This window comes from Ostrinia furnacalis, unplaced genomic scaffold, assembly GCF_004193835.3.
Source record: "Ostrinia furnacalis isolate ACB-3 unplaced genomic scaffold, ASM419383v2 OfSCF0867, whole genome shotgun sequence".
Taxonomy (NCBI): domain Eukaryota; kingdom Metazoa; phylum Arthropoda; class Insecta; order Lepidoptera; family Crambidae; genus Ostrinia; species Ostrinia furnacalis.
In genome coordinates, this window is record NW_021131106.1 from 326,063 (window position 1) to 352,086 (window position 26,024).

General features: G+C 36.4%; 2 protein-coding genes across 4 annotated transcripts; both read left to right on the forward strand.

The window, feature by feature from the left end:
- Nucleotides 1-1,003: 1,003 nt before the first annotated feature.
- On the forward strand, nucleotides 1,004-6,857 carry mtsh (mitoshell). Of its 2 annotated transcripts, none has more exons than XM_028301095.1 (6): nucleotides 1,004-1,269; nucleotides 1,909-2,056; nucleotides 2,193-2,298; nucleotides 2,367-5,076; nucleotides 5,151-5,294; nucleotides 5,378-6,857. In XM_028301095.1, the coding sequence occupies exons 2-6, from the start codon at nucleotides 1,924-1,926 to the stop codon at nucleotides 5,624-5,626; spliced, it is 3,342 nt and encodes a 1,113-aa protein (XP_028156896.1). In that variant the 5' UTR covers nucleotides 1,004-1,269; nucleotides 1,909-1,923; the 3' UTR covers nucleotides 5,627-6,857. The 2 variants fall into 2 exon arrangements, with proteins under 2 accessions (XP_028156896.1, XP_028156897.1); XM_028301096.1 differs by having other exon boundaries at nucleotides 2,397-5,076.
- A 1,949-nt stretch (nucleotides 6,858-8,806) lies between these two features.
- Nucleotides 8,807-25,879, forward strand: LOC114350334 (uncharacterized). 2 transcript variants are annotated; one of them, XM_028301092.1, is made up of 5 exons: nucleotides 8,807-8,959; nucleotides 20,335-20,513; nucleotides 21,026-21,564; nucleotides 25,138-25,259; nucleotides 25,806-25,879. In XM_028301092.1, exons 2-5 carry the CDS (start codon nucleotides 20,335-20,337, stop codon nucleotides 25,821-25,823), a joined length of 858 nt encoding a protein of 285 aa, XP_028156893.1. In that variant the 5' UTR covers nucleotides 8,807-8,959; the 3' UTR covers nucleotides 25,824-25,879. The 2 variants fall into 2 exon arrangements, with proteins under 2 accessions (XP_028156893.1, XP_028156892.1); XM_028301091.1 differs by lacking the exon at nucleotides 8,807-8,959 and adding an exon at nucleotides 14,552-14,649.
- Nucleotides 25,880-26,024: the final 145 nt, after the last annotated feature.

Genomic DNA, 26,024 nt, shown 5'->3' on the forward strand with positions numbered 1-26,024 from the left:
CATTAAGTGTGACTGATACATTTTGTTAGTTATCTAATTTAATTTAATAAGAATCCACTGACACACGTCGATGTAAGAAATGATTTATTATTGTACCGGTGACAGACTTTTCCTGAAAATATAATAAGGAAATGAATCACTTTCGATTTTCTTTGTCAAATACCAATACTGCATTTGTGCGTAATTTTATTAGTCATCGCCTTTTTCTTTCTTCGTTCGTTTCAGCCAAATGACGTCCACTGCTGGACAAAGCCTTCCCCATGGTTTTCCACAATGAACGGTCCTGCGCTGCCCGCATCCAGCCTCCTCCCGCGACCTAAAGGTCGACCTGGTAAACCAGATCGTCGGTCCACCTAGTAGGAGCCCTTCCCACGCTACGTCTTCCATGTTATTGTTTCCAGCCCTTTCTTTCTTACAAAGGTCTTACCTCAAAAGAAGATTTCGATTATTTTGAGAGGCCTAGGCTACTCATACAGTAGATACCTAAAATTTCAATATACTACCTTCACTATTAGCTCGATTCTAATGTGTACAGTTAATGCCTTTGTGGGACATAATATTGAATTATAATGTAGAGTCATTTATTTCAAATATATTTGGAATTAATTTGGAAATAATTTGATAAAACAAAATACATACGAGGCGTAAAAGGTAAGAACCTCAATAGGAGTCTCACACGAACACCAATACCTTTGAATTGATGACAAAATTGTGGTTTTAACATTGATAACATGAAAAATTCATGACATAACTGATGGAATGATTATTTTCGTGCCTCATTACGAATAATTCAATAATTAAAATAAATATTATAGACGACCAGGGAGTATAGGTACGAGGATTTGCAATCATGTAAATAAGGCTTAGGGGTAAATGAAACAGCAAGGAGTCTAAATGAAAATGGAAAGGCAACTTTATCAACCTCCAGAAAAGCAAAAATGGAATGACAGAAACAATTGAACCAAATCATATGGTTGGTTTCAATTATTTGGCAGCTCACACATTGTCCATTGCACATCGAAGAAAGTGAACATGAAAATAACTTTCTACTTACATAGGAAAAAATAGTTAGAGAATAAGGTAGATAGTAGTGCCCCCAGATCTTCCAAATCGAGTGAAATCATTACCGTTACTTCGTAAGAATAAAAATAATTATTTGATTAAAAGTCACAAGATTCTTTTGACAAGCATTACTAGGTGCCTGATTTTTTTATTATGTTCTGAAATCTGGACAATCAACCTTAGCAGGGATACGATACCACATCAAAGGTAAGAATTCTGAGGATTCTTTTATATGTAGTACTTTTGTCATATAGTTGTTTCATAGTAGAGCATTTAGAAGAAGTAAAACGCAAAGTAGATGCTTCAAAGTAGATCCACGCTAGTCTATTCCTAGGAATTTCAAGGGAAATTGAACGTTTTTATTTGGGAAAAAGAAAAGCTACCGTGGGCACCAACTAGATCTTGTACAAACTAATGTCAATTATGTCTCTCGTACAATGAAAAACTAAACCAAAACTCTTGCAAAGTACTTTTCTATTTCATTTTCTGACAAAAATAAACTTCTTTTTGATTTATCAACGAAAATTATGCAAAAATATTTTAATTTTAAGCTTTTGCGAAAAGCTTAACGAGCACAATATTCTAAGCTATACTTTATGAACTTATTGATTGTCCTATAATTAAAAAAGATTTTTTGAAAAGTTCTAAGACTCTACCTTGCTTTTACTTTGAATTAGCTTTAGCTTAGCTATTTCTGAAGACTTGCCGACTTGCATGAATTTTGGTTCAGAAAAAAGGGTTGTAAGGGATTAAAAATCATATTTATCTTAATATCAAAATCTGTAAAAAGTATTCAAACTAATATAGTCTATACTAACTACTTAATTGCATATTTCGTGATTGTAGACGACCACGAGCCAAATGCAAGAATATGGAGGCGGGGGATCGAGCAAGACGGCCGAATACCGCGAGGGATATAGAGAGAGGAGTGCGCCCCACCAGGAGGGCTACCAGGGCTCGCACCAGTACGCCGTGATTCAGTCCAAGAACTATGGTAAGTGTACCAAAGACATGGTTATCAAAGCTTTTTCTGTCTCCTTTTTCTGACTTTCCTCTGCTGAATTTCAGTTTAAGAAAGATTTTATTTATTTTTGTAAACTTTCATTTTAAACCATTCTTCATTGAAACAGGGTGCTCCAGTAAAGACCTTACCGATCAAAACATGGCAACATACTGCCGGGTCGCAACTGGCATCTACGAAGCCACTGCATCCAGTCAACAGTATCAGAATTCAAGGTATAAAATTCCATCAATCAATTTGCTTGTTTAAGTTTTGCTTACTAAGTTAGGCTTGTTTATTTCAGATATAACAATCAATCTGCTCCTACCTTCAGTTCGCCGCCCAACTCTCCTCTGGTGGGGCTAGTCTTTGACCCGTCGTCGCCCAACTACGGCGGGCCTGGAATGTCGGGCGACCGCAGCGTGCACTCGGACAGGCGATCACAGAGCTCCTGGTCTATATCCAACCAGGAACCAATCGGAACCGGAGCTAAAAAGAAGATCGTCAAAAGTCAGGATAAACGCAACGCCTACAGTGCCGATCCGAGATATCACGAGAGGTACAAAGAAACTAGCGTAGAAACGGACCGTCAAAGAAAATCAGATCGAAACCTCACTTCAGAATCCACTTCGAGTCTCGATTTTTACGTCGAAGGTGAACGTATGGTCTCAGAACTCTGCAATATTCCCGATACGAGCTCCAGGACTGACTCCAGTAACCAAAAGCAAAATCAAAAGTCATCTAATCAAGAAGAAGATAAAAGCAAGCCTTCAGGATCGTCGGATGTTTTGTTAACTGCGTTGGACAAAATTGTTATACACGATCAAATTCCAAATCAAATTGTTCAGTTGGCGATCGAAGCTTGCACTGATGCTGAGAACATTGCGATTGCCCACCATAACAGACCATGCTTCAAGAACATACATTCCATCTGTGCCAAGACTAGATCTAATGTGCAGAAACCAGACAGCGCGGTCGCCAACCTTCATTCCCAAGGCATTCCATGGGTTATCAAAAACTTTATATTCTCATTTGTGAGAATTTTAGATGGATGGAAAGGAGTAAAGGAGCTACTCAGTGAGAAACATGAAACATTTTCTAGAATCGAAAATAAATATTACAGTCCTAACATCAGGGAATGTTTCGTACAATGGCAAGCCGTAACTAAAGAAATGCTGACTCATATTTATAAAACATTTAAGTGCCTCGACCACGGTTTTACAATGGAGCAGAAGAGCTTTTCTCATAACTACTATGCATCAAATTCGGCTGCTCCGCGACATCAAAATCAAAGTAAATTTCAGCAGTCTAAGCCACACGCTAGCACTCCGCGGCCAGTCAACGCTTCGCCGCAGCCCTTCAACGCCGTCCAGCCCCCATGGGCTCAAACCCAAAGTCAGTCCACTTCTCAGAACTACAGTGACGGGCCATGGCCACCCAGATCAAGTGTCACGTACAAAAAGTTTCCTGTAGTACCGCCTCCGAACTCTCATAACTTTTATCCGCTCAATGATCAAAGTGATTTGGAAGGCTTCCAAAAAGTTCAATACAAGTGTGACCCTTGCAGTCTTCGTGAAGCTAAGCCTCGTCAGTCTTGGACTATTACAAACTTGCCCGATTTTCGGACTCTCGAAGGCATGTGTCATTCTGAACAACGAGAGCTTTATAACCAACTCAAGCACAAAATGGATGCGGAACTCGGAAAAGCTCCAGGTCAGCCACTCTTAGGAAACATGCCTTGTGACTTGTTACAGCGCAGAGAGATGGAGCTGAAGGCTAAGATGATACCCTTGAGTCACGTAGAAAAAACCCTCCTTCCGAGCATGGCCACAGCAGCCGAAATGAGAGGATGCTACATACAGAAAAACAACAGCTGCGGTGACACGAAGGAAGAGAATGATTTTTTTGCGGCGTGGGGTCAGATGGTCCAAAAAGAACCTAACGATTATATAACTCATCACACTCACAATATTCAGATTCCATCGAATGTTGTGACGATTTCTAATAATATCTCTGGCCCCGTGCAATTCATTGATCCCGAAAATGATGAGTTTCACGAAATGTCTAAAGTTTACATGAAACCTGGAAGTTACAAAGTTCCAATAAAACCTGCAGATCCAATATCTGCATTTGTACAAGGCGCGTCTCCAGATGTGGTTTTTGAGAGTCCTGTGGTAGATGAAATAGGCCCGATAAAAATGAAGGTACCATTTCCTCAAGTGACATTGGCTCCTCAACCTAAATACAACATTGAGTCCTGGCCATGTTTGATGTCTCGCCGGGTGGATGACGTCTTCGGTGAAGAGCACAAACTGATGCCAAGACATGGTATGCCCTGTTTAGACATGAGAACTGCCGATCCTCTGGAGATACTCACATCTATGACATCTGATCGTGCTTGGGAAGCGGCCAAGCAATCTGCCCCAAAATTAATGGATTTCATCCATGAAGGTTCCAATAAATCAGATGCCGCTAGGCTATACGACGCGTTGGGCTTGACAGCAGATGATGAATTTCCTGATGATTTGAAGCAAGTAAAACTACGCATGGACCAAGCGGATGTTTGGCCCTCTGCACTACCTTCCAATCATTATATGTCAAAGGAAATGGCCAATCTCTGGGGCCCACAAGTGTTGAATAAAAATGATTACACTTTACCCAAAAATCGCGATCAATCCATTTTTGCAGACGATATTGTTAAGTTGCTTGATTCTGATACGAAGCAACCGGAGATTCAAGAAGACCCAATTGACGTAGGACCCAATGCCAAAACGGAAGCATCAAAAGAAACTGCTCGTTGCCCAAGTTTTGATCAAACAGGAAATTATGTGCGAGATGAAAATCAAAAGAAATCTAGTGGGAAATCTAAGGTAGCAATATCAGGAATGTGGTATCATCCTAAAAAGAAAAAGCCGTTACCGGCTGCCACTGTCAAGAAATTTGAGACGATCATTGATAACTTGTCCCAAATTAGTGAATCCGCTTTCATTCAGCATGATATGGATATCAAAATGGTAAATATACCTAATGTTTTTATGTGGAAAAAATAGCTTATTATGTTCGGCAAATATAAGAAACTTTTTTTCAGGCTCCAAGATTTTATGAAGTAGTCAAATATCCGATGTGCCTTCACGATATTGCGACTAAGCTGAAGAATTCATCCTATACAGAATACGAGCAGGTGGTTCAAGATTTCAGGCGAATTTTCAACAATGTTCGTCTGTACCTAAAGGTAGTTTTCTTTTTGCACTGTTCTTATTTCTATTACTGCGTTATTATATGGATTTAATACTTTAAGGTGACGTTAATTTTCAGAGCTACCCTGATTCTACAATGAAGAAGAACGTAAATAAAGTGTCTGCTGATTTTGAGAAAATGCTTAATGATGAATTTCAAAACAAATGGGACTCCAAAACAAAATCACAAGAAAATACCGATGGTCAAAACAATACAAACACTAACAAGAAAGATGAAAAGGAAAATGATAACAACAATCCTGAAAGTCGAAATGACGAACCAAATAAGAAAAATGACGCCAAAATCAATGCTGACGAAAAAAAGTAAAGTACATTATTTATTTTTCATATTTTTGGCAAAACAAAACTCTCCATTTTGAAATAGCGTAGGTACCTATCCCTCAGTGTAAATCTTGATTCATAGTAACTCGGACTGTTTTAGAGTTCTATTTTTGTATTTAAAGTATTTTATTTATATATTTATTTGTTTCGATGACTAAGTCTCAATGCGATGGTCTGTTTGCGTAAAATCTGTTAACAGATATTTAAACGAGTATTCCGAGTCGATGAAAATAGTTAAAATAAGAAGCATCTAGTCAAACGCCGGAGTAATTTTTTAAACAAATGTCAGTGGTGTTATCAGAACTTATAATTCATAAGATTTATCAATTTAATGTGTAAGTGCTTGCCAGTTTTTTGAATGGACTTTATTAGCTTCTCAAGGGGGCAAACTTGATTGTTTCTCTAATTCATGTCTTCTTTCCTTAGATTATAATTATTTGTTTTACATATTTCGCTTTCTTCGCTTCGCACTTTTTCTTTCTCCGTGCACTCGTGTAGGCTAAAACAAATTTATGTTTTAATTCAATAGTCCTTAGTTTTCTTAAACATAGACGCCATAGCAAACCTTTACCAATTGCTAATTACACCTTCCTAGATGTTAATTTTTTATGCCTCTATCTGTGATGTATCTTTAGGTAAAAGTTGATAATTGGAAATCATTTATCACGCTTAATTACTAGGTTTACGATTCGATTGGAACATGTATATAGACGATTATAAAATAATAGATAACTTATAAATAAATTGAAACTAACATTATAAATGTCTACGTATACAATTGTCACGTCAGTATGTTTATCCCGCAGGAAGTTTAACGAATATACCTATGCGTTCCTTTATTTAATTAATAAAAAACGGTTTTAAATAATATAATTGATTTGATTTAAAATAGCGTTAGACTTCTTGCAACATTTGACTGCTCTTCTTTATAAACTGCAATTTTATTTTTACCTAACACCTCATTTTCTGTTCCACGTTGGTAGATACATATATAAATATTTTTTTAAATAATTTTTGAGTCCATTTTACCTGCCATAGTAATAAGTGAATTGCCTACGACGTCAATTTTTGATTTTAATTTGGGAGAGTTTTCTCGTAGCGAGTCTTTGTATCAAAATTCAAAATTTCAAATTTTAAATTTGACGGCGTGCGAGTTAATTTTAAGTATTCATTAAGTTGTGATTTTATTATTTAACTTATTTACCTAAAATTATGGCAAGGAACCCCTATGATAATAAAAGAGTTATTTCATATTTCTTGCGTTTTATGTTCTTAATCCCTCTCTAAAACACAATTTATTTTCTTCTTGCTACTAACCTCCTATCATAGAGAGCCACACAAATTAGTTACTTTACATACACACACATTTAGAAATATTTTATAGGAATACTAGCTTTTGCCCGCGGCTTCACCCGCGTGATATTTAGTTTGTCTCATATCGTCATAATAGCCTTTATGTTATTCTGGGTTATAAAAGGTAATACTGTAAAGTTTCATCAAAATCCGTTCAGTAGTTTTTGCGTGAAAGAGTAACAAACGTAGGTACATCCATCCAGACATCCACTCTCTACTTTACTTTTTTTTTTCAATTAAAAGTCGTTCACATAATATCTAACACCTACGTAACGTACTTATCTAATAAAGGGCCTACTTACTTTCACAAATTCATTTATAGATTCTGCATAACTGAATAACTACTAGATAATGCATTTTCACGGTGCCACCGGAGAGTTCCGCTCTCCCAATTTATGGCAACCAACGGTGGCAAGTGTAAACAAAGTTTATGATATCTATAACTATTATACACTAGCTGACCCGGCGAACTCTGTTCCGCCTTAAAAGCAATATAAATAAGCAAATCTTTCCTTATTTGCTCACCGTTTAGACCTACCCTGGACTACGACAAACATTTTAACACCAAAATCAGCTCAATCGGCCCAGCCGTTCTCGAGTTTTAATCAGACTAACGAACATCAATTCATTTTTATTTATACAGGGTGTTAGGTAAATGGGTATATGAGCCGACACTAGCTCATGTTAACATGGTCATATAAATGGTATGGTGAAGTCAGAAATGTAATATCATCATTTTAATTTTTTTTAATTAAATAAATTAATTTTCATACAAAATAAATTTTATAAAATCCGATTTGTATGAAAATTAAAATAATTAAAATGAAGATATCAATTTTCTGACTTCACTATAATATCATTTATATGACCATGTTAACATGGGCTAGTGTCGGCTCATATACCCATTTACCTAACACCCTGTATAGACATTTTTATTTATATAGATTACAGAAACGTCGGATTGTATATTTTAATTAAATAAAACTCTACTAAAAGAGATCACCACACTGTTCATGTGTTTCTAGGACGCGTGCGCAATTATACTTTTTTGATAAATACTTACGAGCAAAAGTATGGAATCACGCCGTTGTGTTTAGTTCCGAGCCATCTTAAGAACTGAATGATTATGTATGTATTTATATTATCAATTTAAAGTGTAAAACATTACCTTTAAAATGGTACCATTTTTAATTATCTTCTATTAGTCATTTAGTTCTTACGATCGCTCGGAACAAGTATGGTGATTCCATACTTTTGCTCGCGAGTGTAGTTAGTCTTCCTAACAGAGGTAGATAAGACATTTCATACAGGATGTGCAAAATTTTCCGCGACGTACCAATTTTCAGGTTATCTAGAGAGATACTATAACCAGTATAACTAACATTCACTTCAAACATCTTCAAACCATAAAAAGGCACGTAATACGTTTTACAACGATAACTTTTGGTAGTAGAGGGTGCAGATGCACATCAAAAATTTCAAAAAAATCCGGCGTTTAAAATTAAATAAAATACTATAATTTTCATATTGTCGAAAAACAGTTTGTCCTGAAAGTTTTGCGTGTTTTTAATAAAAGAAACCCAAGTGGTAATGAGAACAGCTCATCAGAACAGTCAGCTGGAGACACTAGTTATTTCGGAAAACCATCATAGAGCATTGGATGCAAGTACTCCGCGTCGAAGCCGATGAGGCACAGTTCGCGGCTTGCCCGATTTTGAGAGAAAGTAAACAAATCGACAGAGAAAGGGCAGAAAAATCCATTTTTCGATTAGTGCGGCGCGGACCGCGACGGCCGACGACAACCGCAACAACGATTGGGAAAATAATATTTTTTCGCGCGCCTGTGAAAAAAGTTTTTGTTTAAAATGAGTTAAGTTGGCAACACTGTGAAGTTTACCATCCGCGCGGCAAATGGTGCCGGCGATTTACATGAACTATATTTTGTGATAGTGATTTTGGATACATTGTAAGTAAACACTGTTTTATTTTAAGTTCTATAGAATTTTCGTTTCGTTTCAGCCAAATGACGTCCACTGCTGGACAAAGGCCTCCCCCAAGGTTTTCCACAATGAACGGTCCTGCGCTGCCCGCATCCAGGCTCTTCCCGCGACCTTTACCAGATCGTCGGTCCACCTAGTAGGAGGCCTGCCCACGCTACGTTTTCCAGCCCGTGGTCGCCACTCGAGAACTTTCCTGCCCCAACGGCCATCGTCTCTACGAGCTATGTGCCCCGCCCACTGCCACTTGATTTTAGCAATTCTGCGAGCTATGTCGGTTACTTTGGTTCTCCTACGGATCTCCTCATTTCTGATTCGATCACGCAGGGAAACTCCGAGCATAGCCCGCTCCATCGCCCTTTGGGTGACCTTGAGCCTTCTTATGAGGCCCATAGTAAGCGACCACGTTTCGGATCCATATGTCAACACTGGCAACACACACTGCTCGAAGACTTTCGTCTTGAGACACTGCGGTATTTCGGACATGAGTATATGGCGAAGCTTCCCGAACGCTGCCCATCCGAGTTGGATTCGACGATTGACCTCTTTCTCGAAGTTGGACCTACCTAACTGGACTGTTTGTCCCAGGTATACATAATTGTCGACAACTTCGAGTGTAGAGTCTCCAACCTTCAGAGGAGTGGGTGCAACACGGACATTAGACATGATTTTTGTCTTGTCCATGTTCATTCTGAGGCCCACTTGTTGAGAGGCTCTACTGAGGCCATCGAGCATTGTGCCTAGATCCTCCAAGGTCTCAGCCATGACTACGATATCGTCNTTAGACATGATTTTTGTCTTGTCCATGTTCATTCTGAGGCCCACTTGTTGAGATAGAGTCTATAGAATACTGAAGTATTATAAAACCAAAAATTTTGAAACTTTTCAATAACTAATATATTTTTAATGAAAATTTAGACCTAGGTAATTAGTTAATTAGTGTTTTGTCATTTAAATTATAAAATCCTTACAGTTTTTGAACAGCCTGTAGAAGAGCATGGGTAATTAATTGCGATGTTATCAATAACTTGTAGTACACTGGTACACGTTATCACTTGACATCGGAACTACTGATAAGAAATACTGATCGTAATCTAGACCCGGTTCTAATTATTTCTAATCTAAATTAGTAATATTACATTATAAATAAAACTAGGTCATTGTTATAAAATCATAAACGTGCATAATTAATCCATGTTTCGTATTCAATTTTTATCTGATAACACTTATTGTAAAGGATTGTTAATTGTTTGTGTATATTTACCGACAAAGATTCCTGAAAAGCACAAAATTAATTATCTTTTTCGTTAATCAAATTCATGAAGCCTAAAAGTACTAATTAAGCTAGGATACAATTACACACAAAGAAAAACTACAAAAAGGAACTTGTGTGCCCCACATGGGAATAGAACTCTAGACTGATAGAGTCACCACAAACCACTAGACCACGGAGATCTAATTAACTCATTAGTTGAGCTACCGCAGTTGACAAATACAAGCGCGCGCGCATTCTCAAGAAAACTGGTAATAGTTTAACTGGAGCAAAGAAAATTATGCGGAAAATGTGGAGTCAACCACTGAATATTGTTTGCTCTTCTTCTTTCGTAATGGATCTGATGCTTTCTATTTGTTAATTGGACGTTATAATTTATAAATAGGAAACCAAATTGTACAGTCGACAATAAACTTGCTAATACGCATCGAATTACAAGTAACGTAAGATGTTTGATGTTTTAATTGTCGTATAGCGTAGTGAAGCGGAATCGGTAATGTTGTAAAAAATTGAAATTAAACATTATTGCTAAAGAGTTAAAAACGCAAATATTTGTGTGTTTTTTACGGTATTAATTAGTGTTCATTGATTGGTCTATTGTCCAAAAGCGTTACAATTTAGTTGTATTTCGTAGTCAAATTCGAATCGATGGCGAATGTCACGTACCTAATCTACGGACAAAGCTAGTTATTAAATGTTACATAAAAATATAACATAAAATGCAGTGGCATTGATGTTTGAATGATTGTAATTACATTAGTGTCTCGTTTATTAAGGTACAAAGAAAGCATGTGAAATGGAGAGGTAGGCCTAATAACTTTTCTTTACAGAAAAGTGCATCAACAACAAAACTGTTCATACAATAACAGTTTTCTTTAAATTTCCTAATAAGTGATGATATTTTTGACATTTTCAAGTTCCAGCTACGTAAATTGATAATTATTTTTAATTAAGACGCAAATCTAAATTAACTCGCACACAATTAATTACTGAACATCATATTTTACTGTTGATTAGTTGATATGACAATTAGTCATGTATTCATTTATTTATGCAAGACGATTAAAAAAGTGACGTTTAAATTGAATTAACCGATATATAAAATGTAGAGTTAAACAAAAAAGAAAATAAATAGCTAGGTAGGTATATTGAATATTAGATTCTACGATTTATGACTAAACTAAACTTTTTATAGTTTTTACCACTATTCTAATAGTAAGTTCATAGCCTTCATCACACCATCCGGAACCCATTAATAACAGAAGAACAATAGAAAATATCTAAACAGTAAGGGGATGACTAAAACTGCTGAATATTATTTTCACAAATTATAGAGAGCAGTGAAAAGAAAAGGCCAATTTACATACAGTGAAAGTGCTCAAAAGTCTCTCCACAGTATTTCTTATAAAACCCAAAAAATTCAAATGCCTATTTGTCATCATGACAAGTTATAAGCAATTTCTCTGTACAGATATTTTTTATGCTGACTGTGCAAAACGTTTACACCGTTAATCCGTACTACTAATAAAATGCGAAGTTAATTTTGTCTGTCCGTTTGGATTTTAGCTTTTACCTTTTTGCGATGGATCACTGAACAGATTTAATTAAATTTGGTATAGAGTAAGTTTAAGACCCAGAGAAAAATATAGGGGTAAAAGTAGTGTTTTTCTCAGTTTTTGAAATGAGTCCACTGCCTACGTGCTCCATAATAAATATACGAGTATTTACCTAATTTCATATTTACATTAAAGTTCATTTTAAAGTTCATAATTAAATTTATCTGTGACATACAAAAATTAACTCGGACGAAGCCACGGGCAAAGCTCCAACAAGCTTTATTATCTGTAGTACAAACGATACAAACCCTTTGTTGAAATTAGCAAGCGAATCACAAATCGTAACTACGCACATACTGCATATTTCCATATACAAAAATGTACATTGAAACGTTTGTCTGTCTGTTTGACTGTCTGCGGTGAGTGAGTCACAGACCCCAGTCGACAATACTTCATGTTTACTATCTCAGATCATAGAAGGGAATAGATGTGAAACGGGGGCGTGGCGCGTGTCTCCGCGATATGCCCAGAAACAAACATCACCCGCGACGCCAGGTTAGTCGCGATTCAGTCGTACTGAGGAAATGTTCTCCGATATTGTTGGATAATGCGTCGTAACGTGCAATAACATAAGTGAAACGAAGAACTACAGGAACAATGAAGTGATTTACCACATGTAAGTATTGCAAATCCATTGGTATTTTGCTTATAAATAAAAAAAACTAAACATTTTTACGAACGAATTCAGTGCCGTGACATTTACTGCGATATCGAAATTAGTGGTGATAAAAATTCAAACACGTTGTACATTGACGATTTAGTTAGCAACCACTTTATGTCATGCGTAACTACTGCGCAATGTATTTTATTTCTTCCGATATCCACTGACGCGTGAAAATACACAGTACGGCCGCATGTGCCGGTCGTAACATAGTGCAGGGCTCGTGTTCTAATACGGTTTCCTATTATCGATAAATAGAAGTAAATTATTATTTTCTATTTTCTAATTTTGAATGAAAAAATCATGAGTTGCTTGCGATTTTTAAGTTTTTACAAAAACAATAACAATAGTAGAAGGGATTAGTAACTGTCAACTATGTAATTACTATAAGAGCTAGTTGAAAGCCTAATATAGGCATTATTTTTGATAAACATAGGCGGTACGAATTTCGCCATAATTAAAAAGTTAATGCGCGATAGTAGTTAATAATAATTACAGTGATCCTGTTATTATTATTAAAGTAAATAATAATATATTACCAATATTGTAAATACTGGTAAAAATCGCAAGTACCTACTTAACCCATGACTTTTCATACAAACTTTGTCAGTCTATAACTTCTATACTCCATCGATAACGACATTGAGCTTTGGTTGGGGTAAATTAATATAAGGTAACTTCATTTAGTCCCAATAATTGATTCTGAGTTTTTCGTCCATACAAAATGGAACTGACTCCTTTATGCAAAAATCGTTAAAGAACATAATAATAACGTATAATAATAAAAAGGTTTTCATACAAGCATTTTTTAAACCAATTTCGAGCCTTGCCCCCAGGATTTAAAGTATCGATATCTTATCGACTCCATTTATCTTTTTTCTCTCTAATTGCTTTTTTCAAAGTGTTCGTCACGTCACTCTGCCATTGATTGGCCATATGGCACGCCTTTTGGCCAATCACAGCACTTTTAAGCCGGTTGCACATGTTGTCGTAGACTCTCAGTCGCTTTGTTTTTACACAGTTGAATGTGTGTGTGGGAGCTGTGGTGGGGGAAATGTGGGGACACTGGTTCTCGTTGTAGTTACGCGCGACTTCATATCTATCCTCTTTCTATGATCTGAGACTGTGTCATATTTCCGTCCTTTACTAAGCAAACAACTCCATCATTATACAAACGTGAATCAAATTCCATTGAAAGCTTATGCTTAAAGCTTATTATGGATTTGAAAGTTCTCTCATAAATTAATACAATTTTCCATTTTTCAATCTCATATCTTTGCCGCTCGAATTTTCCAAAATAATTTAGTTGGGCATACCTACTTATTGAAATAACTGCCTAAGATATACTTAACATAACAATACTTAACTTTGAAACAAGTGTTCCAATAGTTGTAAGACCAAGATTACCTTCATCATTATCATCATCATCATTTCAGCCACAGAACGTCTACTGGTGAAACACCACAGAATAACATAAACCTTACCCAATGATTCCTTCAGTTAGGTAAAACCAAGATGATTAATAGAGAGATATTGTAAGAAAAGAAAGAAATACACAAAAGAGACGCCACATTTAGGCGGTCTTATTGCCATGAAGCGATCTGTTTCAGACCACCTACGGAGAGAACAGTGGTAAGATAAGTAAAAGGGGTAGGGTGATTGATGCTGTGAATAGGTAACGCCCGTATTCACAAACATTACTATGAGGTCTCACAGTGCGCGTGGACGCACAGAGTCATACACGAACGAATCACAGAGCTCTATTCAACGCTGTGCTTTCGATTTGCTGCTTCACTTAAACAAGCATCGTTTGTGAATAGATACGGGTGTAAGACGTATCTAATTTTACGTTACTAATTGAAATAATTTTCTTAATAGACAGATAGACCCACTTATATCCCATGTACCTAAGCGTCGGATAACCCACTTCAAATGTATGACTATTGTTTTGATTGCCGTTATCTTTTAATGAGATCGTCGATGATAAGCCGAAGACGACCGAAGTATAAATCGGAAACGCTGAACGAATCGAATTCAATCAAAGTTTCCTATCTATCAAGCTAATTCGTTTCTAACAGTTCGGTTTTTTGGTGATCGAAATTTATAAAGGTAAGGTTCATTTATTTTCTGTTAAGTGATTTGTAAAATATTCCTTTTAATTTGTGTTGCCTCACCAAGACTCCAATAGTCCCATGGGTAATGGACTCCTCTGGGATCCATTTGATAATATTGAGTCGCATACCTACTTTGCTGCTTTGTGCCTTACATAGGACGTCGCGAAGCAATGGTGAGAAATTGTATTGCCATGTTACAATTTCTAAAAACTCTAAACTTCATTTAAAATTTAACTTACTTAATTTAAAATTCAATAATTTTTTAGCCAAAAGCTTTTTAAATAGAAAACGAAAAGGATAGAAAGTCATTTGTCCAAAAATTTGAGTACCATTCATTCATACTTGTAATACGACACAGTGTACAAAGATGGAACAGTAGTCTCTCATACGTGTTCTACTATTCCTAGGATTAAATCATTTCTAGTGCAAATCTGTAACCTATCAATCATAACATTGTGCGTTTTTATACCGATACCTTCAGGTTCAATTGTCGTATAAACCAAAACCCTACTTTTCAGGAGAGCCAAAAAACGATTTTTTTTTTAATAAAAAATTCGTAACTTTTTTATTTGAGAAGTTATAAAAAAATGTCCAAGAGAAAACATTTTTCAATTTTTGCGATGAAAAAGTCTAAATATTTAAAAAATGGGCATCTTCAGTAGTTTTAAAGTTAGCTTGGAGTTACGTCGTTGAAAAAGGCACTCGGTGGTTTATACGACCCATTATATTTGACCTAAAAATAACTCTTTACGTCGTATTTGAATTTTTTGTAAACACGAGACTGAAATCGATGGCTTAAAGACCATTAGAAGTATTTTTTTTGGTTTATATACCCATTGATAAAGTGATTTATTCAAATGTATTATTAAAACTATGTATGTAAATAATGTATTGTTTACTATTTCCAGGCTTTTGTTGTTTAGAGAATTTGCACAAAGATATTTAACAGTGTAAAAACTATATTTGGTTGAGGTAGAAATAATAAATTTGCTTGCATACGAAAAATAACATTTTTTTTTACAATTTTGCAGGAAAATTATGGCAAAACAAATAATATTTCTAATAATTCTAAACAAAACTAATCACCATAAATTTTGAACAAAAAAATATAATTACAGCAAAACATTAAGACAGCTTTCCTGGTTCTCTGCTGACGCATATTGATTTCGTTTGGTTATGATAAATTTTGCATGAAGAGAAGAGCCGCAGTATGCTCAGGAGAAGGATTTGTAATTTTTTGAGAATTTCTCTAAGGAATTTATATCTTTACAAGAAACCCAAATTTAAATTACAGCTAAAAGTAACCACTACTGGCAATAATTAAAAGTTGGAGTACTTGTAAAGTAATAAACTATTACAGAGCATCTCAAAAGGGTATAAAATGAGCACACTATGGCTCGTTTTCTTTGTTTAAAAGTCTTGAATTCATCACATTTAGTCGAGATCAATAGGCTAGATGACAAAATTTTAATTATTTGTCCGTCAAACAGATAATTAGAAAATATGAGACTCATATTTTTTATTTTCTTTCATAATTTAATAATATCAGTGCTACATCGAGTTGAAATGGCGCGATACGTCACTCTTGAGTAGAATTTTTACTCAAAAGTGACGTCACCCGACATTTCAACTCAATATAATACAGTAATTCTTCGATTATGGGAAAATTTAAAGTATGAGTCTAAACCTGGAAAGCAACCTTATACAGGGTGTTACTTTGCATTCTTGCCATATTTACAGAGGTTACTATATTACTGATACTGAACACAAATCCGTAAAAAAATAATGCCCGAAAAAAATTTTTTTTAATCTTGATTATTTTATTTTATCGACAATCTGTTAAACACACCACTAATTATCGTAACGCATGCACATCACTTGTTGGCGATGGCGATGGAGACTTTTTTACTTTTTATTGTATTTTTAAATATCTATTGCAATCTATTGTCTTTAAAATGTCTTTTTGACACTTGTAAAAAACTGAGAAATTCATCAATCACAAATCACGTCATAAATAATACAAAAATGTCTGAAGCGTATTCAAACAACGAATAATTTAATCAAAATGGTGCTTGGAGTGTCTGCAAAACGTCTTAGACGAAATGCTTGATGACGTACCCTTAGCGTTACACCAAATGCTCTACTACCAGCAGGATGGTGCTCCCCCACAATAAGGACGTCAAGTGCGCGAATAATACGTTTGGTGAACAGTGGATTGGACGAGGGGTCCAGTAGCTTGGCCACCACGATCCTCGGACCTGACACCAATGGATTTTTGGAGTGACTTGAAACGACTGGTATGCGCAGAAGAGATAAACAGTGTAAACGCGTTACATGAAAGGATTGTTTTAGTGAAACTGTGATACAAAACGTTTATGTGTTGCGAAAACTAAAGCGAAAAACCTACGCTTCGCCGTGCTAGACTGTGCCTTCATCAGAACGGAGGACACTTTGAACACTTGCTTCGCAGTACGTAAACTTTGTAAGTAGGAACTTATGAATAAATAATTAATTGTGAATAAGGTGATTTCATTTCATACTTAATTTATTAATTTGTAAAAATAGGGTACAATGTTGTAAATTAATTGAAACCCTATTAATTATTACGTATTTTTGACGGTCCTAAGCCCGTAAAGTAGAAAGGAAAATCTGAAATCAACTGAAGAGTATTTTAAAATAGTTATTATGACTGGATAAAAAGGCTGGTACCCAAAGCCATAAAATTAAGAACTAGGCCACGCCCACTAGGTTTATTCCACTTGCACCTGTAGAACGTGCGAGACAAAATTGGTTTATTCCAATTTGTACTGAAAAACCAAATTTACTAAAATCTTAGTGTACTTTCTTTATGGGAGTCTCTTGTTTATCTTAAATAATAGGTATTGTTACCTACTTTTATCTCTGTGAATATGGCAAGAATGCAAAGTAACACGGTGTATATCTAGTTATTATCTTTAAAAGTAGAAACAATCAACTTTCTTTAACTTTATAAATAAGAAAAACTTACTTACTGTACATACATACATATTTTATGTGATGCAATAAATAAATGAATATGAATATGAAACAGATAATTACCATATTGAATACGTGGATTTACGACGTTGAATCTGGACATAAAACGCCATGTCTTTAGGCGTAAAAACCATTTTCAATTACGAGAGAGTTTTACGTCCTGGCTTAAAAAAATGTATGGTTGATACATCTTAACAAAAATACCAAAAACAAGCGTTCGGTTTTTACACTGTTTATAAGGTATTTATTTATCTTTTACGCTATAGTTTTTTGGGGCGTATAAAAATTTTTTTAGCGAATTTCAATATTTCGAATATACAGCTCGATAGAGAAAAAAATTCTGATTAAAATGGTATATATAACTCCATTTGGCCAAAATGGTTTATACGACAATTGAACCTGAAGGTGTCGATACTATTACTTAACTCTCCTTGTTTCCCCTGCTGCAACTCCTGTGGAGACTACAGTCGATCCGCAGACAACAAGCCAAGTTTTTCCCAAGGAAAGTTTAAAATATCATTGTGTCTACAAGAAAATTAAAAAAACGGAGTTTGATATTAGGGGCTTCTCTTCAGTGCAAAGCGGATGACAATTGACTAACAAAATAATAGACTAAGAGTGAAAAAAAGCCGAAACTTAACATAAAAATTAATTATTCCCAGATCAATTATAGCTCCGTCCCTAATAATCGCAAATTCAAATAAAATCATCACACTTCACTTCACACACTTCCCATTCCCACATTCTTCCCACATAAGTATGTATATTTTCTCATGCTCAACGACATCTTTTAGAAAAACTATACAAAATAATGTTTTTGATTCAAACTTAAGGTAACGGTACGGGGGTACCGAAGGTGAATGGCGTTTTCCCACTAGCTTCACTCCATAATTAGATTAGAACTGATGCGCTCTCTACATTTCACATTGCAGTCAAAATAAGTTACTTATTTCACACATATTTTATCTCCTCAATAGTGCAGGCAGAGATAGTATCCGCTAGGTGTACACATCCCAACACATTATCGTATCTCGAAGGGGCCTCTTCATGTTGGATACTGTATCCCCATGAACGCCTTCCAAAAGAACCGGCCTCCGTGCCGTGATTATCCACAGGAGAGATACAAATAATAATAACGTTTATTTAAAAAAATTATACAGTTACCATTACAGTTAATTTTAAAGTTCGTGTTTCAGATAAAAAGTTAAGAAACGTTAGCATGATAGAGTCATGTTAGAAACTTAGTACGAAACTTAGTGGAAACGATTTGTGACCTACTACTATAATTACCTACTCCATCCCACTAGAGTTCAGAAGAAGAAGTTAGGCTTTTTGCACTGTTCAAGAATTTTGTGGGACTACTGAACTATACCACACTGTATCGCGTACAGTAAGTTGAAAGTTATTTGCATACGATGTTTATCATCAAGAGCACTTCATTCAATTGCAGATCCTATGCGTAAGTGGTTTGGTGATTCCGAATGCTTATCTTTTCAATTAGATTTTCTTAGAATTATATTCATAGATTTTGAACTACTTTCTTCTGGTGACGTAGGAAGGTAGGTATTATCTACGATGAAAATAAATAAAGTACTATTAGGTATCCATTTTTAGCCGATTAAAAAAGATAATGGTCATTTTAATTTCAGATGTAACCACGAAGTTAATAATATTTGTGTTTGTTGTGTTATTTAATTACTTCGATTTTTATCATAATAATGTTTGTCATTAGGTAACCGCGAATTAGCTAAATCATAAAAAATAACAATGGAAATCTTTTTTATTGATTTTCCACACGATTTATCGCTTAAAAAAACTTACGCAATCTACTCACAGGTCTACCTTCCTAATTTAAGTTATCGTGTCTGTTCTGTAGATTGGAATTGATTGATTTTTTTCTAATGTTATGTTTAGTAGGTTTAAACGTAATTATTCGGACTACGAGTACCTACCTACGTGTACGTACCTAATTGATTGGCACGGAAATGTAGAGCGTCTCCTCAAAGATCGTTTGGGAGTGATTAAATCAAAACGACCAATGTTCAATAGGCAAAAGTTGGGGAAAAATCTTGGACGAATTACTTATTCGTAAGAGAAAAAGTGATTTTATAAGTTTACTTTAGATCGGACACCAGACAAGACCTTCCAGCCGTTTTCGTGTTTAGAAAATTGAACTCTCAGACGATTCGGATTTTCTGACCCTATGTTAGGTTAGGCACCTAGCTACGTAGGTTATAAAATTCTGATACTGATACGAATAAAATCATCTAGACTCTAGAGCATTGGTTCCCAAAGTGGGAGGCGCGCCCCCCAGGTGAGGCGCAAAGACTTTTAAAGGGGGGCCATCTGCGTACCTACTTAAGTATAAAAAACCTGTGACCGCTGAGAAAATACATTCCAGACTGCTCGATGCGACCAATAAATAATCTTGACTGGAGGAAGGGGGGCGTGTAATTTTTTGTATGGTCGAAAGGGGGCGCGTCTCAAATAAGTTAGGGAACCCCTGATCTAGAGTTTAGCTTGACATCATAAATCATCATCATATCAAGCTAAGCTCTGTGGGAGGATCTTATGTAGGTACCTACTTAGTTGCAATAGGTGGTGTTTTTCAACAAAAGTGTAATACATCTAAGGTGCCATCGATAACTAGAGCTGGTTTTTCTAGATGTTGCTGTTTCTCCTGGCGTTGTCGGCGGTGGGCCAGGTGCGAGGGCACGGCAGGGTCCTGGACCCGCCTTCCAGGGCCACAGCCTGGAGATATGGGTTCGATACGGAGCCCAACTATGACGACGACGGGCTCAACTGCGGAGGATTTTATTATCAGTGGTCGGTTAACGGTGGAAAGTAAGTAGGCTACTGTCAGCTCTATCCCTTAGGATGAAGGAGAAGCGGTTCTTTTACTCGCACGAGAGTTAAAGTAAACTATCAAACGCTCTTAGATTTTTCTGTTAACTGGTCCCAGTTAGAGTTTCACATCGATCAATGACGTGGGACGTCTACCCACAAGATGGACATTATAAAGGTGACATTATAAAGGTAGCAAGAAGGCACTAAATGCAGACTGCATCCAGTCAGCCAAAGTATAAATCATTAGGGGAGGCCTACGTTCAGCAGTAGACGTTATGTAGCTGAAATGATGATGCTCTATCAAAAACAGCCTAATCACATGAAAATTCGTTCGTTCGTTTCAGCCAAATGACGTCCACTGCTGGACAAAGGCCTCCTCTAAGGTTTTCCACAATGCACGGTCCTGCGCTGCCCGCATCCAGGCTCTTCCCGCGACCTTTACCAGATCGTCGGTCCAAATTCGTAATCTGACTTAAATGGTAGATCAGAGTAACCCTTCAAACTTCCAGATGCGGGATTTGCGGCGACGCGTACGACTTAAAAGAGCCCAGACCTCACGAGCTGGGCGGGGTGTACGGCACCGGTGTCATCGTCAGCCGGCACCTGCCCGGCGCGCTTATCACCACCACCGTCGAGCTCACCACCTCCCACCAGGGCTACTGGACCTTCAAGCTCTGTCCAGACCCCAACAACAACCACCAGGAGTGCTTCGACAGACATATCCTCGAACTTGAAGAAGGAGGGACGCTGTACTACCCCAAAAAGGGTAGTATAAAGTATGAAGTCACTTACAGACTCCCTCCAGGAATAGTCTGCGACCACTGCGTTCTTCAGTGGAGGTACACAGCAGGGAACAACTGGGGCGACTGTAAGAATGGCACCCAAGGACTTGGTTGCGGCAACCAGGAGCAGTTTGGGGCCTGCTCCGATATCTCCATTGGGGTATCGAGGAACGAGTTGGAAGACAGCAAAACTCCTCAGGAATATGGGGAGATTCCTTACCCCTTGTTGTATTACCTGAAACACGGCTACTTCGACTCCCAGCAAGGTAAGGAAGTTGAAGAAGTAGACGTGGACAGCAATAACCTTGGCGCTGATTGAGTTTAGCAAACTAACTGATAGTGCACTGTATATTAATTAACGTAGTTACCTTTTAGTTCTAGTTTAACCCAATATACTAATTAGTTCCACCATTTTTTGGGGAAAATTCTAACAAAAGGTAAATTAATTTATCAATTAAGTGTAACTTTATTATATTTCCATGAAAATTGAAATCATATTTCACTACATCATAAGGTTTCGTTGAAAAACCTTGAAAATATTACAAAAATTCGTTAATTTCTATGAAAATTAAAATATTACCTGAATGTTTTGTAGCAAAACAACATAATTGCCTATTTTCCTGGAAATACAAGACTCATGTTCACTTGATGTTAATTTTATTAACTTTGATTTCACTTAGCAATTCTAGCTAATAAATAATCGTAGCTAGCAACTTTATAATTTAATAATGTAGCCTGTTACAGTAGCGTAATTGATTAATTGTGTTGTCAAGTATTTGATAGATTTTAACAGATTCTAATGTAAGTACATATTATGTATCCAAAGAAAAAAAATATACATAGGAGGTGTATCAAATTACACAATTTGTATCGTGATGTTACTTTATGAACCTAGTTCTAAGTCAGTAAACTGACATATTATTATATTAGATAGACAGACATTATGCAATAGAGACCTCTACAATTAATGGTCAAAAACTGAAAATAAATGTTATTTTACTGACTCGGAATAAAAAATTCTTATTGATGTATTTAAAAACCTGTGATTTAAATAAGGGATAATTAAACATAAGCTTTGTGCAGTAATGTATTCAGTTACTGGCATGAAGGAAGTCAATATTTAATAAATATTTAGAAAATGTAGAGTTTCTTTCTTCGATTGAACCCACGCGTTGTTTCACTCACTACTAGATATTGATGAAGTAGGTATTAACATAACTTTTACTAGTAAGTAGCTAGTTGAAGAAAAGAAAGTGTAGCATAGTTCACAGTGTACATAGTAACTAGTTAACCAGAGGCTGTATATTATGTATTTAGTATTTACGTCTAGGTACACAACTTGCTTTCTAAACTCTACTCGCCGACTAATTCTGCATGTATAGTGAGTCTGGGAAATTTGCATCTACGCAAAATTGATTTGCACAAAAGTAAGTACCACTTTATGTTTCATTTTTCTATTTAATGATCCAAGGAGGCATGGCATATTTCAAGTATAAAAAATTAACAATTTAATCTTTTATAATTTAATTTGTTATTTTAACCATACTTACTTACTTAACGTTATGTTAGAAAGTCACTTTGGTTTTGTACTTTCGACCCTGGTCCCAGGTATTAAAGCTATGGTCAGAAATAAATATAATTGATATTTTAGAGTTAGAATTATCGAGTCGTATGTGGAATAACTGGTATGATAGTGACTGTAGTAGTAGGTAGTTTACATTTAATGCTGTTTTCAGTCAATTTAAAGTAGAGCGTTTTGTTCAGGTGCTACGAAAACAACCTACTTTCGGCTGACTGTACATTGGTAGTACCTATTGGTACATTGCTACGCGCATTGTCGCATCACCTGTTACATATTAATAAATGAATCACGGTACATCGCAAGGAATTTTAATACATGATTTACCACACACTCGGATCTGAAGTGTCATTGTATCGTGACGCACAAAGAGCATTTGATAATGTCTCCGTACCCCCATTGTTTGGTTTGGACAAGGACCGACTTTCGTGGCAAACAAAACACTCGTTAGCTTAAGCTAAATCGTGGAATAAGTAATTAATTTATTCGGTTAGAGCCTGTCTACGGCATTCGTTCAGAAAAAAAGAATTTTATTACCGTAGCATCAAAGGAGCTTTCATAAATGAAGCTAATTTTCGTGACCAGTTGAAAGTACTTTATTGTCTGAATGTAGATTCTTTAGCTCAAGCCTCAATCAGTACCTCTAGTAGGAAAAACTTTCGAGTTCGTTTCGTTGCGTATTCAAAGTGTCATCGAAAAATTTTGTATGAAAAATTAAACAGCGCCCCCTAGGGCGGCTATAATATAGGGGGCGCTGTTTAATTTTTCATACAAAATTTTTTGTTGTTTAATTTTTCATAAAAAATACAACGAAACGAACTCGAAAGTTTTTCCTACTAGAGGTACAGTACCTCTAGTACGAAAAACTTTCGAGTTCGTTTCGTTTGCGTATTCAAAGTGTCATCGAAAAATTTTGAATAAAAAATTAAACAGCGCCCCCTATATTATAGCCGCCCTAGGGGGCGCTGTTTAATTTTTCANAGTACGAAAAACTTTCGAGTTCGTTTCGTTTGCGTATTCAAAGTGTCATCGAAAAATTTTGAATAAAAAATTAAACAGCGCCCCCTATATTATAGCCGCCCTAGGGGGCGCTGTTTAATTTTTCATACAAAATTTTTCGATGACACTTTGAATACGCAAACGAAACGAACTCGAAAGTTTTTCGTACTAGAGGTACAGGTCACTAGTGCTAGTACTGCCGATACGCGTTTTTTATTACATTTCTTTTCGTTCAAACGTGGACAATCGGTCGCCTAGGCATATTAAATTAACCTTACCTCGAGTATAGGAAGTGATTAGTAATCCACGAGGATTTAGGCTAAAAGTAGTTACAGTTAACAGGTAGGTACGAATCTTCGGGATATTACCTACCTAGTTTACAGTCGTTAATTATAAATGTTACCACCTTATATTATGTATGGCAGTCCTAGGGGGTTCGTTATTGTCATGAACTTGAACGATCTCGTGTTTTTAAACGCACGTATGATGGGAATATGACCTAAAATCGGTTAGTTGAGACAGCGTTTTCATAACTTGTTTTGCCCTGGTTCAGCCGGTTATTTTTATGCTTCCCTTCGTGACCCAGTCAGTCATAAAAGATTATCTATACGATCATGTTCGGGTATGATGATAAATGAGTCTAACCCGGTTTTTGGTAATTTGACTGTCCGATGCTGGGTTACGCCTCCCAGTTTTTGGAGATTTTCATTAAAAATTACTTGCTCTTCATATGTAGGCACAAATCAAGTGGCAGTGGGCGGGGCACATAGCTCGTAGAGCTGATGGCCACTGGGGCAGGAAAGTTCTTGAGCGGCGACCACGAGCCGGAAGACGTAGCGTGGGCAGGCCTCCCACTAGGTGGACCGACGATCTGGTGAAGTTCGCGGGAGGTGCCTGGATGCGAGCGGCGCAGGACCGGTCTTTGTGGAAATCCTTGGGGAGGCCTTTGTCCAGCAGTGGACGTTTTTCGGCTGAAACGAACAAACGAACGAACATGTAGGTACACGGTGATCAATGTAGGAACGGTTGTTATGGCCTAGTACCACAGCTAATACCTACTGCACGGACTTAACATGCTCGCCGAAGCACGGAAATCGTAGGTACTTTCCTTTAGTCGAACGCCAGTGTAAACTCACTTTTCTCCAGTTTGGTTAGGACCAGTTACGACATTGTTAGCGTACTTCCTCGTTTTTTTATTTTTCGCTTGTTTTAGAGGATTTTTTCAGCCAAATATATAAAGTTTAAACCTTGGTACCTCCAGGAATCCTGCACCTCATACGTAAGACCCCAGTGAGGAAACAGCCGCAGAAACAGCGGCCCAATAGCAAGTTCACTCGCAGACGGAACAAGGGAAAGAAGAAAAAGCCAAGGAAGAGAAAAAAGGTTCGTGACTCTATAATTGTTATAAAGAGAAATATTTTTCATTGGTTTTGAACCATAAAAACATCAAAATATTGGTGATATCAAAGCCACTAATTATGTAAAGCCAAAGCTCCTCTTTTGATATCCTAATGGATATCAAAAGAGGAGCTTTGGCTCAAAAAAAACAAAAAAAACAAACAAAATTTTCGCACTTATCTAATGATAAGTGCGAAAATTTTGTCAAAACTGAATAAAGATATTTCATTTGATTTGTGCTTTCAACCAAATTAACTAAAAATCCTTCTACCCGCGTCTACTTCGCCAGTTAAAATTTTTTGGTCTATCAGAAAGCCTATAACCGCTATAATAACTTGATTTAAATATGTATATGAATTTTCAGATTCATTTACCTACTCATGTAGGGACCTCAAACTTCCATTTTTTATTCTCATTGTTATTTCGTGCACCAAAGATAATATTGATCCTTTGTCCAATTATTTGCACCAAACAATTATTTATTTCTATATGCAATGTTTATGTTTTCTGTTTATAATTTCTCTTTTCCAGGTTTTACATTGGAAATAACATTTAATGACCGTTGACAAACAGAATTGCATTTAAGAAGCTGGAGTATCAAAAACTGTTAACAGCAAAAGTGGTATATTAAAAACCGAAAATAGCTATAATTAAAATTTCATATACTTTTGCCGTTATCGGAATATAGTAAACCCCGGTCGAGTTAAGGCGGTTATCACACTGCGCCGCGCTCCGCCGCGGAGCGCGTGA